Genomic DNA, 13,477 nt, shown 5'->3' with positions numbered 1-13,477 from the left:
GAATGAGGTTATTAAACGGACTTCCGATCGTCTTCACTTTGCGTTTCATCTTCACTTCGTGACAGCGCGGTGTTTCAAAAGCGTATTGTCAGTCTCACGTTCCCGCCCCTGTGAGCGAGCTCGGGCATTCCTTACCAGCGCTCCCTCTTGACTTTGCCCCGCCCACGTGCTCTGAGCTGATTGGTGGAGCCGCTGTAAAGCGATGGTTTGAATCCACTCGCTCGCTCGCTCAGCCCCTGTCTTGGCTGCTACTGTTGTTGTTTTTATATTTGTCGGTTTCCAGGGGTTTTTAAATTCGGTATTTAAGGTTTAGTATTGTTCAAGTTGACAGGTACGTTCACATTTAATTCACACGTTTGGGTAATGTGACGCAGAAAATGTTAAATCGTACGTAAAAAGTTAGCGAGAAGTAGACGGGAAGCTAACGGTAGTGTGTGTGTTTGTGTGTGTGTGTGTGTGTGTGTGTGTTAGCACGTAACTGACAGCAGACATTTCGTGCTTGATTTCAACGAACCTTTAACGTGGTTTGTTTGACGTGTTGCTGGTGGTTCCGTGGCAAAATAATAATTTGTAAACTTGATTATCTCGTTGGAACTGTTTGCAAACATCGGCGCAATCCCAAGCTTTTTCGAATGTAAAATAGCAGAAAAGTATAACATGAATATGAGTTCACGCGTGATTTTGTGTTTAAAATGGTGGTTTCATATAATTTTATACCCACATTTCAGTTTCTTCTTCTCTGAGAAGTCAGACATCAACCAAGCATAACATTCAACCACGAAAAACTACATTTATCTGTTCAGGAATGCAAGTAAATAACGATAATTTAATAAAGAAATGATAATGTGCTTTACTATTTTGTCTGTTTGTCTATACTTTTGATATATAAAATATCATTTTGGTTAAAGAGCTACATACTGGTATATTAACCATTACAGAAACATAAAAACATTTATTTTTGATAATAATGCTGTTAATTTAGGTCAGCTGTGGCTTTAACCTTGCATTGGGTGGTAGTGACTCAGTATGTATACGTACTGTGTATACATATATGTATACATGTATACAGACTTGTGCTATATATGTGTGTGTGTGTCTCTCTTCTGCAGCTGGAACAAGTGGCATCAAGATAGTGTAATCTAATCTGAAATGTGTTATTATGGGATGTATGCTGCGTTCCTTTTAAGTCGTAACTGGGAGTGATGTGGACGCAAATAAACTAGCTTTTGTTCTCCACTGGCCGATAATGACGTGCTGCGTGGTGTTTTGTGCACACAGAGCAGTGTAGCAACAACCCAGAAGTTAAGTTAATAACACAGAAAGGATATTAACAGTGGACGTAGTCGTGCCAGGAGGTTTCTACAAACTCCCAGTTCTGACTACAAATGGAACACACCAGTAAACCCACATCTTGTGTCAGAAACTTTACGTCATCATCGCGCGGTCAGCGTTTGTCTTCTGTGTTTGACTTTGATGACACGTGTGTGTATACGATGTTTCCTCAAGTCTCAGAAGCTTCTCTGTTCTTTCAGGTCCTGGTCTGTGTGTCGCACACGACGATGCGCCATGACTCGTCTTCCATTCGCCGGAAAGGCAAAACCCCAAAGCGCCGCCCTGTGGCTCCAGCTCCGACAACGCCGTCTGGGATTCTCCGCTCCCCAACACGAGGTTCAAGTTCACGTGAGGGCCACTTTTTGAACTCGCTATCGTGTTCCAGTGTTGTCATGTGACAAAGTACAAATACTTTGTTACTGTCAAGTCGGAAATTCACGTATCTGGTCTTTACTTGGTCATATATATTTCTTGTAACTTGTTCTTTTACTCTACTACATTTCCTCTAACTGTCTTTGTTACTCGTTGCCGCTAGTGTTGTAGTACTCGAGATCGGTCTTGGTCTCGAGACCACTTTTTGAAGGTCTCGGTCTCGTCTCGGAATCGACTGCATTTTTACTCGTTCTTGTCTCGGTCTCGAACAAAGCGGACTCTGGACCACAACCAGTCAAGACCACAACTGTGGGCATATCAATAATAGCCTGTGCATTTTGGGATGAACTTGTTAATATCATTACTGTGATTTTGCGTAAATCGTGTTGCTTCGGGTAAAACCAATAACTTGACTCATTTATCGATTGAAATATTGGTCACCGCTAACGCCTGTCACCCCTCCCGCCCCCTTTCACACACCCCCCACAAAAGTGCATGTGAGTGACAGGAGAGGAGGTCGTGAGAAGATGTCAGTCAACTCATCTATAATACAGTTTGGTTACCTGAACCACAAAGACTTTTAGAAATACCTCCAAAAGAAAACACAGCGCAACGGTCTTGGTCTTGTCTCGGTCTCGACCCCTCAAAGTCTTGGTCTTGTCTCGGTCTCGATACACTGTGGTCTTGGTCTCGACTTGGTCTCGGTTTAGGTGGTCTTGACTACAACACTAGTTACCACCAATTAAAACCAGAAGAAGAAGAGTTGGTATTATGGTCTGTATTTATATAGAGGTTTTCTAGTCTTAATAAGCTGCTTTAACTGCAGCAACAATTCACCCATTCACACGCTGCAACATGGGCTTAAGTGTCTTTCCTCAAGGACATACTGTATAGCCTAACAGCTGCAGGAATTGAACCCACAGCCTTCGAGTTGAAAGACAGCTCGCCACACCACTAAGCCACCATGGCTCAATCCTAACGCTTCACTTTTTAAAAATACTTTTACTTTACAAGACTGAAAATGCAAGTACTGTTAGTGCTCGCAGTAAATCTAGAGATCATTTTGTTTCCATCAGTTTCTTCCTCAGGCTGTTATTTGTACAAAAGACTCACGAGAACGACTTCTGTTTTCCAGGGCTGGTTCCTGCATCCCCCAGGAAGAGAAGGTTCCGCCCAGGAACCAGAGCCCTGATGGAAATCCGCAAGTACCAGAAGAGCTCCGATCTGCTGCTGAGGAAGGCACCGTTCTCTCGCCTGGTGAGAAGAATATGAACGCCGTAAAACATGTACACCGTGTCTCAAGATGTGATACATACACACATATATATATATATATATATATATATATATACACACACACAGAGAGAGGAGAAAGTGAACTGGCTTTATTTAAACAGTCTCTATTTTTAATTCTATTTCACAGTCACACGTTCTTTTCATTATTCAGTCTAGAGCGGCAACTAACCACTGTTTTCATGATCAATGAATCTGTCCATTATTTTCTCGATTCATCGATTTGTTGCTCGGACCATAAAATGTTGAAAAAAATATTGATCAGTGTTCGTCAAACCTCTCGTTTGTTTTTGTCCACAAACCAAAATGTATCAGTTTTAATGATTTCTTTGTTTTATGGAGCAAAGAAACCAGCGGAAAAATCACAGAAATGAATATTAATCCTTATCCTCCCTGGTGTTGTTTTAATTCTCAAGGAGCAAATGTAACACAGGGATTAGTAAAGTGTTCTCATTAAGATTCTGATGCAGTTCATACATTACACCAGTAGGTGGCAGTGTTGACCCTCAATGACATTGCACGTAAAAGCACACTGGACTCTGGCCGTTCCTCAATATCCATACTTGTGCGTACTTGTGTCATCATCCTCAGTCCAAGTTCTGTTCCAATTCTCAAATAAACGAACATCGATGACGGTTCTCAAACCCGGAAGTGTTCTTGCTCCGCCCATTTTTACCTTTACATTACATGCTTGGTGTGAGCCATAGATTTGTTGTTGACGTGTTATTTTGTTTTTAATGGAAACGTTTTGACCTGACAGTTTCAAAGTTTGTACATTATTCATTTTTTATTTATTTTAACTTGGAATTTTAGATTTATATTAAAGTCGCACGGTCATTGTATCTGTATTTAAATATAATATGTACATAAACATATGTATATATTTATACACACACACTACTCTACAATGCTGTAATATATCTATTTCCACATTGTACTGTATATTTTAATAGAAATAAATTAATATATGAAGTTAAATATTGAAAGTAATAACTATATATATATATATATATATATATATATATGTATATATATATATATATATATATATATATATATATATATATATACATATGCATTTATTAAAAGTACTTCATATGTTCATTTATCAACACTGTAGGTGGCAGTAACAAGGCAATTCAAACAGTAGAACAAGGAAGTAGCTGCTGTTCCAATTGAATCATACTTGTGTACTCCTGTACTTGGCAAGTATGTACTCCAGACATACTTCTCAAGTATATTCTTCCCAAGTACGCAAGTACATACTTGCACACTTGAGTATTGAGAAACTGAGGTCAGACTGACCCTTGTGGTGTTTCCTTCTTCCTTCACAACATCAGTGTCAGGTACAGTGACCTGACCTCATAGCTCCTCCTCCTCAACGTGGGCGGAGTTGTCATAGCAACGGCTGCGTGAAACTGTTGTGACGTGGTTTTCTACGTGACACAAAGCAGTTGTTTTGGGTGTAACTGAATCATTAGCATCAGTGGATTAAAAAGATTAGTTCACAGAATGGTTCAGTACTTCCTGCATGAGCCGAGCAACAGTCACTGAACGTGGTTGTGATCAGGCTAACAGTCGCCTGTCGCTAGGTACACTGGAATTATAAGTAGATTTTGGAATTGTATGTAGTATTTTTAAGTCTTTTTAACTTTGATCTACAGTCGGTCAGTGACGACGCTCTCTGACCAGTCAGTGTCCGGCAGTCTGACGTCACATTTTATTATCAGCTCAGCTGAACCTTGTCAGAGCAGGTAGTAAAAAAAACAAAAAAAAACACAAAAATGTCGAGCCGTGGAAGTGAAAACTCGCCATTAGAGTCCCTGTTGAAATGGTGAGGGGCAGGGTTATAAGGATGCGCCACTATGAACTACGGAAGCCCAATTTATTTCCCAGCCCTAACGTCCGATGTTTTTCTCTGTGGTTCCAGGTTCGTGAGGTTTGTCAAAGTTTTTCCAGAGAGACTCTGCGATGGCACCTCAATGCTCTGCTCGCCCTGCAGGAGGTAAACCCCCACCGACAACTACATTTTCATATTGCCGATTAATTTACAGTGGAAAAATACTTAGCTTAATACGTAACCCCGCCCCCACCCAGGCTACAGAGGCTTTCCTCGTCAAGCTGTTCGCAGACGCCAACCTGTGTGCCATCCACGCCAAAAGGGTCACCCTGTTCCCCCGCGACATCCAGCTGGCACGGAGGATCCGCGGCGTGGACGAACTATGAAGACACAAGTTCCATCTGTTCTAATTTCTTTAATAAAAACTTTCATTTTAAAAACTTTAGGTGCCAGGGAAATATTTAAATCGACATCAAGTAACTTTTAATTTGAAAATACACAAAGAGAAGTGTGGAAATAATCCATAATGAAAATGTTTTTTATATATTTTTCTTTATTGTTGCTGTGTTCTACATTGATGTAATGATGACTGTGTCTTATTAAATGTGTGCAAATGTTCCTCATTTTTATTGTATTAATAAAATGTTTTTATTAAAGCTCTGCCAGGGCTACAGACACCATATTTTCAACTCTTAATTTAAGTATATTTTTGTTTTATTGTGGTTTTCCGACACAGACAAAGATCACAATGTCTCTGTTCAATAGGAAGAGTAACGTAGAGGACGTTGGACTGGTTCAAACAAGAAGTACGCACACGTTTATTGTGGGCTACTGTAGAAACATGGTGGTCCAAAATGGCCGCCTCTCTCTTGAGCTACTATCTCAGCTTCTCATTCTGAGTTTATGTAAATACAATTTCAGTTTAACCACAATTTTACACAGTGGACATTTTAAAGTGCTCATTGTCTTCTGCATGGACTTTTTTTTTTAACGAAAAACGTGATATTTTTATATTATAAAATGAATTAATTTTAGAAATATTGATATTAAGACTCGCGTTCGTGAATGAACATGCACAGGGAGTTTGTCTTATGTATTATGTCCATTGTTTTAGTAAGAATATTTATTAATTACAAAGAAATTAATTTTTGAATTTGCTAAAGCTCAAAACAACCGTCGTTTTCTGTAAAATACCTGCTTAAATTGATATAAACAATGTTTATAAGACTCGTTAATAAAAGTTTAGCTCTTGCTAATGTCGTTCCCTCTATCGGGTGATTGACACACATTTGAACCAACAATATTTCGTAAACAAAACCTGAAGCCACGCCCCGTCTTTGTGATTGGAAATTGTGTAAAAAATACAATACATCCACGTCGCTATAGAACATTCTCGTTGACATGCGGGTTGTTATATAAACTGGAAATTGTATATATAGACATTTATTTTTCAGTAATTTCGACGACATTCACGTCATGTTGTGTCTGTAAGTTGCTAAAAATAATAAGAATCAAAGACGATCGAGTGTTTGAAAAAAGCTGAATTCTCCCATTCCTTCCATGTGACTTGAACGCAGCAGGAGCCGCAAACACGAAGACGAACGAAGCAGCGATGAGCTGACGTTAGCTCGTGTTAGCTCGTGTTAGCGCAGTCGTTACACCATGTAACCGTGAGGATGATGTGAAGATTATCGCTGAAATGCGGGTGTAGGTTCCCCGGTATATTGCCCCCCCGTTTTCGACCAACATGGAAACAAAAAGACTAGAAATACCGTCCGACATGCTGGACGACCTCTGCAGGTAACGACGATACCGAAACTCTTTTACCGCCACTTCACTGCGCACTCTTAAAAACAACAACTTTGCGTTAACTAAGGGGAAGTTTAAGTGCCGATGTGAGTTTATTTAGGTGATTACTTTAACTTAGCTGCTGTTAAACTGCGTCTGTAATTGTTGTTGTTAGCTTAGCTGCTATGACGAATGCCCTGGGTTGTTGTTAGCACAATTGCTAGGGATTGTTGTTAGCTTGGCTGCAAGTGGACCGTAATGTAGTAGTAGTCGTTGTTGTTAGCGTAGCTTAGCATAGCATGACAAACGTTAGCTTAGCTGCCGATATACTGTCTGTAGTATGTCGCTGTGGTCTGCGTCCGATTCCGCAGTTAAGGGTAAAGTTAAGAGGAACTTAACTTGCTCCTCTGAGCAGCATATCTTCATCATCATCCATTTATTTCACAATGTACTGCATTCACTATGCATTTTAGGCATCTGAAATAATTAGTTTTATTGTCATATTGGAAAAATAAATCCTGAAAAAAGGCAGATGGATGGATAGGTCACATTAGACCAGGTCCAGATAAAAACCTTTATATCAAGAGTTGTCAAATCTGGACTGATTGTCCCAGTGAAGCTGTAGATTCTTGCTGCTAATTAACTGTACACAGTAAGACAGAAACCTTAACAATATCATAGAGAGAAGAGGAAACCCAACAGAGGAAAAAAAACTGATGGAACCAAAGATGTGCAGCATCTGCCTAGACCGGTTGGGGTGAAATGAAAAATGGGGGGACAGGAGAGTTGGTGAGGTAGAGACAGGACTAGATATACAGTATAATGGTTGTATGAAGTTGTAGGTTTTAGACAGGGACGTTTTGAATCAGTTGTGGCGTGTTTGTAGAACTACAATGTCAGTTATACACACAGTAGTAGAGGTTGCTGTTAGCTTACCTGCTCATGAACTGTGTCAGAACTCTTTTTGATACGTGTCCATGTTTGTTTGTCGTTGTTAGGCTGGCTGCTGTCTGAAATTGTCAGAGATTATCGTTGCTGTTGTTCTCTTGTCTGTGGGTAAACTTCGCCTGTGGCTTTTGTTGTTAGTGTTCGTCTTGTGGTAGTTATTTGTTGTGGTTTGTGACAAAAAAGAAGAAATTTGTGAACATCTTCATTTCCAGGTTTCACAAACACTGATTTTATGGACCAAACAAGTAGTGGATTAATTGAGAAAATAGTTGACAGATTAATCAATGATCAATTACAGTCGATTGTTACAGCCCTATATCTGCTGTCATTTGTAGTTTTCTTTCACCCCCAGACTCAGATTTTTAGAGAAACTGACTTATCTGAACCTTTTCTGGCTCACACGTTTGTCCTAACATGTAAATCCAGTCCTGATTCTCTTCTTCTCATTCTCCCTCCAGCCGCTTCATCCTGCACATTCCCAGTGAGGAGCGAGACAACGCCATCCGGGTGTGCTTCCAGATTGAGCTGGCTCACTGGTTCTACCTGGACTTCTGCATGCAGAACAATCCCGGAGCTCCGCACTGTGGGATACGAGACTTCGCCAAAGCTGATATCCTTCGATGTGAACGCTGTTGTCACTGTAGCTGCTACTGTCCAGCACTAACCCCAGCTCCTCCTCCTCCTCCTCCAAGCTTCTTCTTGTTTAGTTGTTATTTTTCCTTGACGGATATAAACTTTTCCATCACTGTCCGTTTCTGTTGCCTCATGGAGAAGATGTGCAGAAAGTCCTGGAACAGTGGAAGGAGTACAAGATGGGTGTACCGACGTACGGCGCCATCATTCTGGACGAATCGCTGGAGAATGTGAGTGTGCTGCAGCCAAATCTGTTTCTGACGCGGACATTCAAGAAAACAACATGGAATTTATTCGTATCATGTCGTTGGTAATCTCAGTGCTTGAGTTTTTATAATATTAGAGAGGAAGATAATGTTAAGGAGACTAAATAACTAACTAAAAAAGTTTTACTGACTGTTTAGTGACACAATTATCAACAATGTAGCAAATATCAACTGGATCACATATTTGGAAATATTAGAGAAACCTAAATATCATTTCACTGCTTCAAGCACATGCTGTAAAGAGAGAGACATGACCTGGGGCTTCTTTATTTTGAGATAAACAACGAATAAAACAAAACATAAGAGTATATCAGACTGATGGATACTCAATATTGTGATGTTGAAATTGAACCATTCCTAATTTATTTACAGTAAGGGCTCTATCGAAGCACTTTGGTTGAAACAATGTCAAAAAATGTGGAAATGACAACGTTCTAAAATGTCTTGTTTTTGTCCACCGACCAAAATGAATCAGTTTTTAATGATTTCTTTGTTTAATGGAGCAAAGAAAACCGAATATTCACATTGAAGAAGTCAATCGGTGTAAACCGTCTTTCCTCGTCAGGCGCTCCTGGTTCAGGGTTACCTCGCCAAGTCAGGCTGGGGTTTCCCAAAGGGAAAAGTCAACGAGGACGAAGCTCCCCACGACTGTGCCGTGCGCGAGGTGAGCGACACATTCCTTCACCCTTTCACCATGTCACCTTTGACCCCGTATGAACGCAGCAAACACGCGTGTGTCTTGCAGGTGATGGAGGAGACGGGCTTCGACATCAAGAATCGCATCGGCAAAGATGTTTACATCGAGCAGAAGATCACCGACCAGGTGGTGAGACTCTACATCATACCCAGAGTGTCCAAGGACACCAAGTTCAACCCCAAAACCAGGAAGGAGATCAGGGTAAGACCTTATTTAGTTTTCCTAGGGTTTTTTGTTTGTTGCTGTCTCAAACGTCTCACGGCTCTCCCGCCTTTTCTCTCTCGCAGAACATCGAATGGTTCCCGATCGAGAAGCTGCCGTGTCACAGGAACGACATGACGCCAAAGTCTAAACTTGGACTCGCCCCCAACAGGTTTTTCATGGCCATTCCATTCATAAGGTGAGTGGTGAAACGTGCTCGACAAACCTGTTTGTTTACAAACGTTTCTAGGAAACGACTGTTTTGTCATGTTCTTTTTTTCAATGTCATATTTCATAAAAAATGTGTTCGTTATTTTTTTTGTAACAGGAGAAATATTTTTTTTTGCCAAGCTTTAAGCGACAAATGTTTAATGTTTTTTGCCATTTTAATAAAATAGTTTTATAATATTAAACAAATAATTGTCGCAATTTGTGCGTATGTATTTGTTTGTATTTAATGTGAGTTTCTCTGTGAGATGAATAAAGTATCGCTAACATTTTGTCGATGTTAGTCTAACGTTCGTTTCCATAACCCTTCAGACTATCAATATTGACTGATCTATTGTTTAATTAGCAAATTAAAGCTAATTAGTTAATTTAGTCGTCCGTTAGTTAAGCACATCGTCGTCATTTCCAGAGTTTGGTTCTGCAGTCGTTGACGTTACACACTTCCTGCTTCCTGTCCGTTCAGGCCACTGCGGGAGTGGATCAGTAAGCTGAAAGGCGAGTCCACGGACAGCGACGAGGACGTCGTGAACACCAGCATCACTCCAGGAAAACCCTCCGACAACACTCGGTATGAAACACTTCATCATTAGCACTGGATTTATAAATAAACACACACTTCATTATTTGCTTACTCACTGGAAACCTTCGTCCCTGTTTGTCTCGATCTTTCAGATCAAAATCTCGTCGCCTCACTGGTACTGAAGTGTTTTTTGGGAACGGTTGGACGAAAAACACGCAGCAGAAATCTGTGGCTCAGCTGAGCCAACACGAGCCGAACCAGGTGAGAAAACAACGCCGTTCACCATCGTTCAGGAGCTCAGACTGACAGACAGACAGACGTTGAGTCAGCTGCTTCTGCTCTTTTTCACTCTGTAGCACTCGATCACGAGGAGCAACGGGAAAAAGAGTCAGGACTCGCCGTACGTGAAGAAAGGAGCCAACGACGGAGGAGGAAACAACCTGCAGGTGAAAAATGTATTCGTGAGTACAAATCTGTGACGAGTTAAAAAAACAACAACAATTCTCTCTCTAACCTGCACTGTCTGTGCTAATCTCTGCAGAAGGACGATAAAAGATTCCAGCCCAGAAAACTGCAAGACAGTTTCGACAGAGGTGACACTTTGTGTTTCTGTGAAGGTTTTCTGCTTTGTTTTGCTCCATTTAATCTATAATATAATCTATACAGATTATATGAGGGACACACTTAAACACGTTTTTAAAAAAGTAAAAGAAAACCACATGAATTCTGAGAATTTTGATATCAAAGGAGGTTAAAGTCAGAATTCTGAAATTAAACAAGGTTAAACAATTCTATTCTGAGATTAAATACAGAATTCTGCGATTAAACGAGATTAAAGTCAGAATTCATGCTGCTTTATTAGATGCTAGAATCGGTAGACGCGCCCCCTAGTGGTTTACTGCTACTGCCTGGCTGTCAAGTTTCAAATCATAAAACCACGCCCATTTTCATGAGGGCACAGATTATCTTCCTTAGATTAAAGTCTCAGTGAACGTCGTCTATGAAAAGACAACACGCTAACGGTTCAACTTTTCTCTCCTCGCACTCGCAGATGTTTCTTCGAGGGACTGCGATCAGCTCTTCTCTTCCAAGACGTTTCTCAACTTCAGATTCGACAGAGACGCCATCATGAAGTGTTTCGACTACTGACACGACGACCACGTGCGCCGCGTTTTTTTGTCCCAAGCAATGACGGCAGCATCAAACCGGAGCCTTTGATCTGCGAAAAACTGTCCGCGCTGTCATCGTCAGACATGAAAGGATAAACCTTTAAAAAACGCAAGCGGGAACATCGGATTTATTTTGTTTTTATTCGAAAATTCAAAAATATTCGCAGTCCTGTTCTGGCTATTTGTGTGACCAGCGTAACGCGAAAAGTAAAGTCGTGTTCGGATAAAATTTTCGTTAGTGCTAACATTTCGGTGGTGATCCAGAAGACACAGATCTGCTTTTAAACCAAGCGTTACGCATTGTTTTCGGTGGATTTATCCGATCAAATGTGTTTGGGTTTTTTTTTCTACCAAAATAAAATTTTAAATCTCTTACACAAAAAAAGTAACAATAATCTGATTTTAATAATCCGATCAGCAGCCACAGTCGTCCGTGTGTCTTTGCTGTTATTGTTGCCGTAACGTGACTTAAACAAACGTCCTACTGATTTATTTCCGTTAATCTTCACTTCTGTTCCATCGCTTTCTTCAGGTTTAACGTCCACGGTTCTCGCACAAGTTCTCACGTTGCGTTCTTCGCGGCTCTTTAGGTTAAAACACAGAAGAAGAAAAACACGGAGTTATGAAACCAGGACGGAGGAAAAAGACTGTGAACATTACGACTTTTTTTAAGAAGTTCAAAGGTTCGACTTTGTTCTTAAACTTGTTCGGACTCTGGACGCGAACTCTTCTCCTGCGATGTTTGTCCTTTTTTTAATCAGTTCTTCGTGTCGTCCTTTAGCTTCTGTGTTGTTTCGACTGTGAATTTAAGTAAAGTCTGTTTTGTTTTTTTTCACTCTGTTGTTGACATGAAACTTTATTCCACAAACAAAAGTTTGTATCTTTGGGAGAAGATATGCGAATAATTGATTGTATTGTTGACAGTTGTACGATTATTTTTTATCTGGGATAATGTGCGATATTATCACCCATCAACGATCAAAAAAAAAGCACGCACAAAAAGCTGTGTCGCTCACCAACACACAGTTTTAGTGATTTACTCTAAAGTACCACAAGGGGGAGCTGCATCTCTCCACTCATCCTCGGACATGAACCCGTGATACGTAACGATTTTATTTACGACTGTTGTGACATGTTTTTGTAATTAAACGACTTTTGGTAACAATTTTAGTTAGCGTAAGTCATTTGTCGTAATATTTTTGTTCCCAAACATTTTAAGGAAACTGATTTGGTCTCGTTATTAATGTGTTTTGTAGTGTTTTTTTTTGTAATATTTAGCTTCTTTGTTTATGTACATATTTTTTTTGTTGCATTTCCAAACACTTTTAGGGAACACAACAATTTTTGTCACCTTTTTTTGGTAACACCACATTTTTAAAAAATATTTTTTGGTAACCAAATAACATTTTCGTTACATTGTTGTTTTTTTTAATATTTATCATTTAATTAATATAAATAATGTATAATTTTTAATGAAATTATGACTTGACATGTTTTTGGAGTTAAACTAACGCAGGTCATTTTTGCGACATGACAAACCTGTTTTTACAAACATTTTTAGGAAACACATTTTTTGTCCCATCTTTTCATAAAAAAAATTGTAAGAAGAAATATTTTTTTTGCCATTTTTTGAAAATGTTTGTTTCATTTCCGAACATTTTTAGTGAACACAACTATTTTTGTCACTTTTTTTGGTAACATCACATAAAAAAAATTGGTTAGCCAAATAAAATGTAGTTTTTTTGGGGGTGTATTCAGGGAAATGTGATTTATTTTACATTTACTTAACACAAACCTTTTTTAAATAATATAAATAACGTATAATTTTGTATGAAATTTTACTACTGTTGTAACTGTTTTTTTGTAACATGACAAACTCGTTTTAAAGAACATTTTTAGGAAACAACTATTTTTTTGTCACGTTTTTTAACAAAACATTTTAGTAAAAGAATGTGTTATTTTTAGTAACTGGATAATTTTGCCATTTTATTAAAATATTTTTGCAATATTAAACATATTTGTCGCTACAATAAGAATTTTTTGGAACTTCACTTTTTTGCACTTTCTTCTGTTTGTAAGTCAGTCATTTTTTTGATAAACGTGGTGTTGTTGTTTTTTAAGTATTTAAAGGTCACGTGCTTTCTTAATGGTGGAATTTCCGTGTAATTGTAGCATTACAAAATTCCATCA

The 13,477-nt window shown here is 39.2% G+C and overlaps 2 protein-coding genes across 2 annotated transcripts; both read left to right on the top strand.

Annotated features, from left to right (window-relative positions):
- The first annotated feature begins 205 nt into the window (after positions 1-205).
- Positions 206-5,519, top strand: LOC122757980 (histone H3.3). Its single transcript, XM_044011753.1, has 5 exons — positions 206-331; positions 1,533-1,680; positions 2,840-2,961; positions 4,928-5,002; positions 5,095-5,519. The coding sequence occupies exons 2-5, from the start codon at positions 1,560-1,562 to the stop codon at positions 5,221-5,223; spliced, it is 447 nt and encodes a 148-aa protein (XP_043867688.1). The 5' UTR covers positions 206-331; positions 1,533-1,559; the 3' UTR covers positions 5,224-5,519.
- A 760-nt stretch (positions 5,520-6,279) lies between these two features.
- Positions 6,280-12,457, top strand: dcp2 (decapping mRNA 2). The gene is made up of 11 exons (XM_044012975.1): positions 6,280-6,637; positions 8,032-8,183; positions 8,309-8,436; positions 9,038-9,136; positions 9,218-9,370; positions 9,457-9,569; positions 10,062-10,166; positions 10,271-10,379; positions 10,475-10,564; positions 10,660-10,711; positions 11,170-12,457. The coding sequence occupies exons 1-11, from the start codon at positions 6,585-6,587 to the stop codon at positions 11,265-11,267; spliced, it is 1,152 nt and encodes a 383-aa protein (XP_043868910.1). The 5' UTR covers positions 6,280-6,584; the 3' UTR covers positions 11,268-12,457.
- Positions 12,458-13,477: the final 1,020 nt, after the last annotated feature.

Source organism: Solea senegalensis, linkage group LG21 (assembly GCF_019176455.1).
Source record: "Solea senegalensis isolate Sse05_10M linkage group LG21, IFAPA_SoseM_1, whole genome shotgun sequence".
NCBI classification, from domain to species: Eukaryota; Metazoa; Chordata; class Actinopteri; order Pleuronectiformes; family Soleidae; genus Solea; species Solea senegalensis.
Note: the sequence above shows the minus strand (reverse complement) of the source record. Positions and strands in the feature narration are given on the sequence as shown.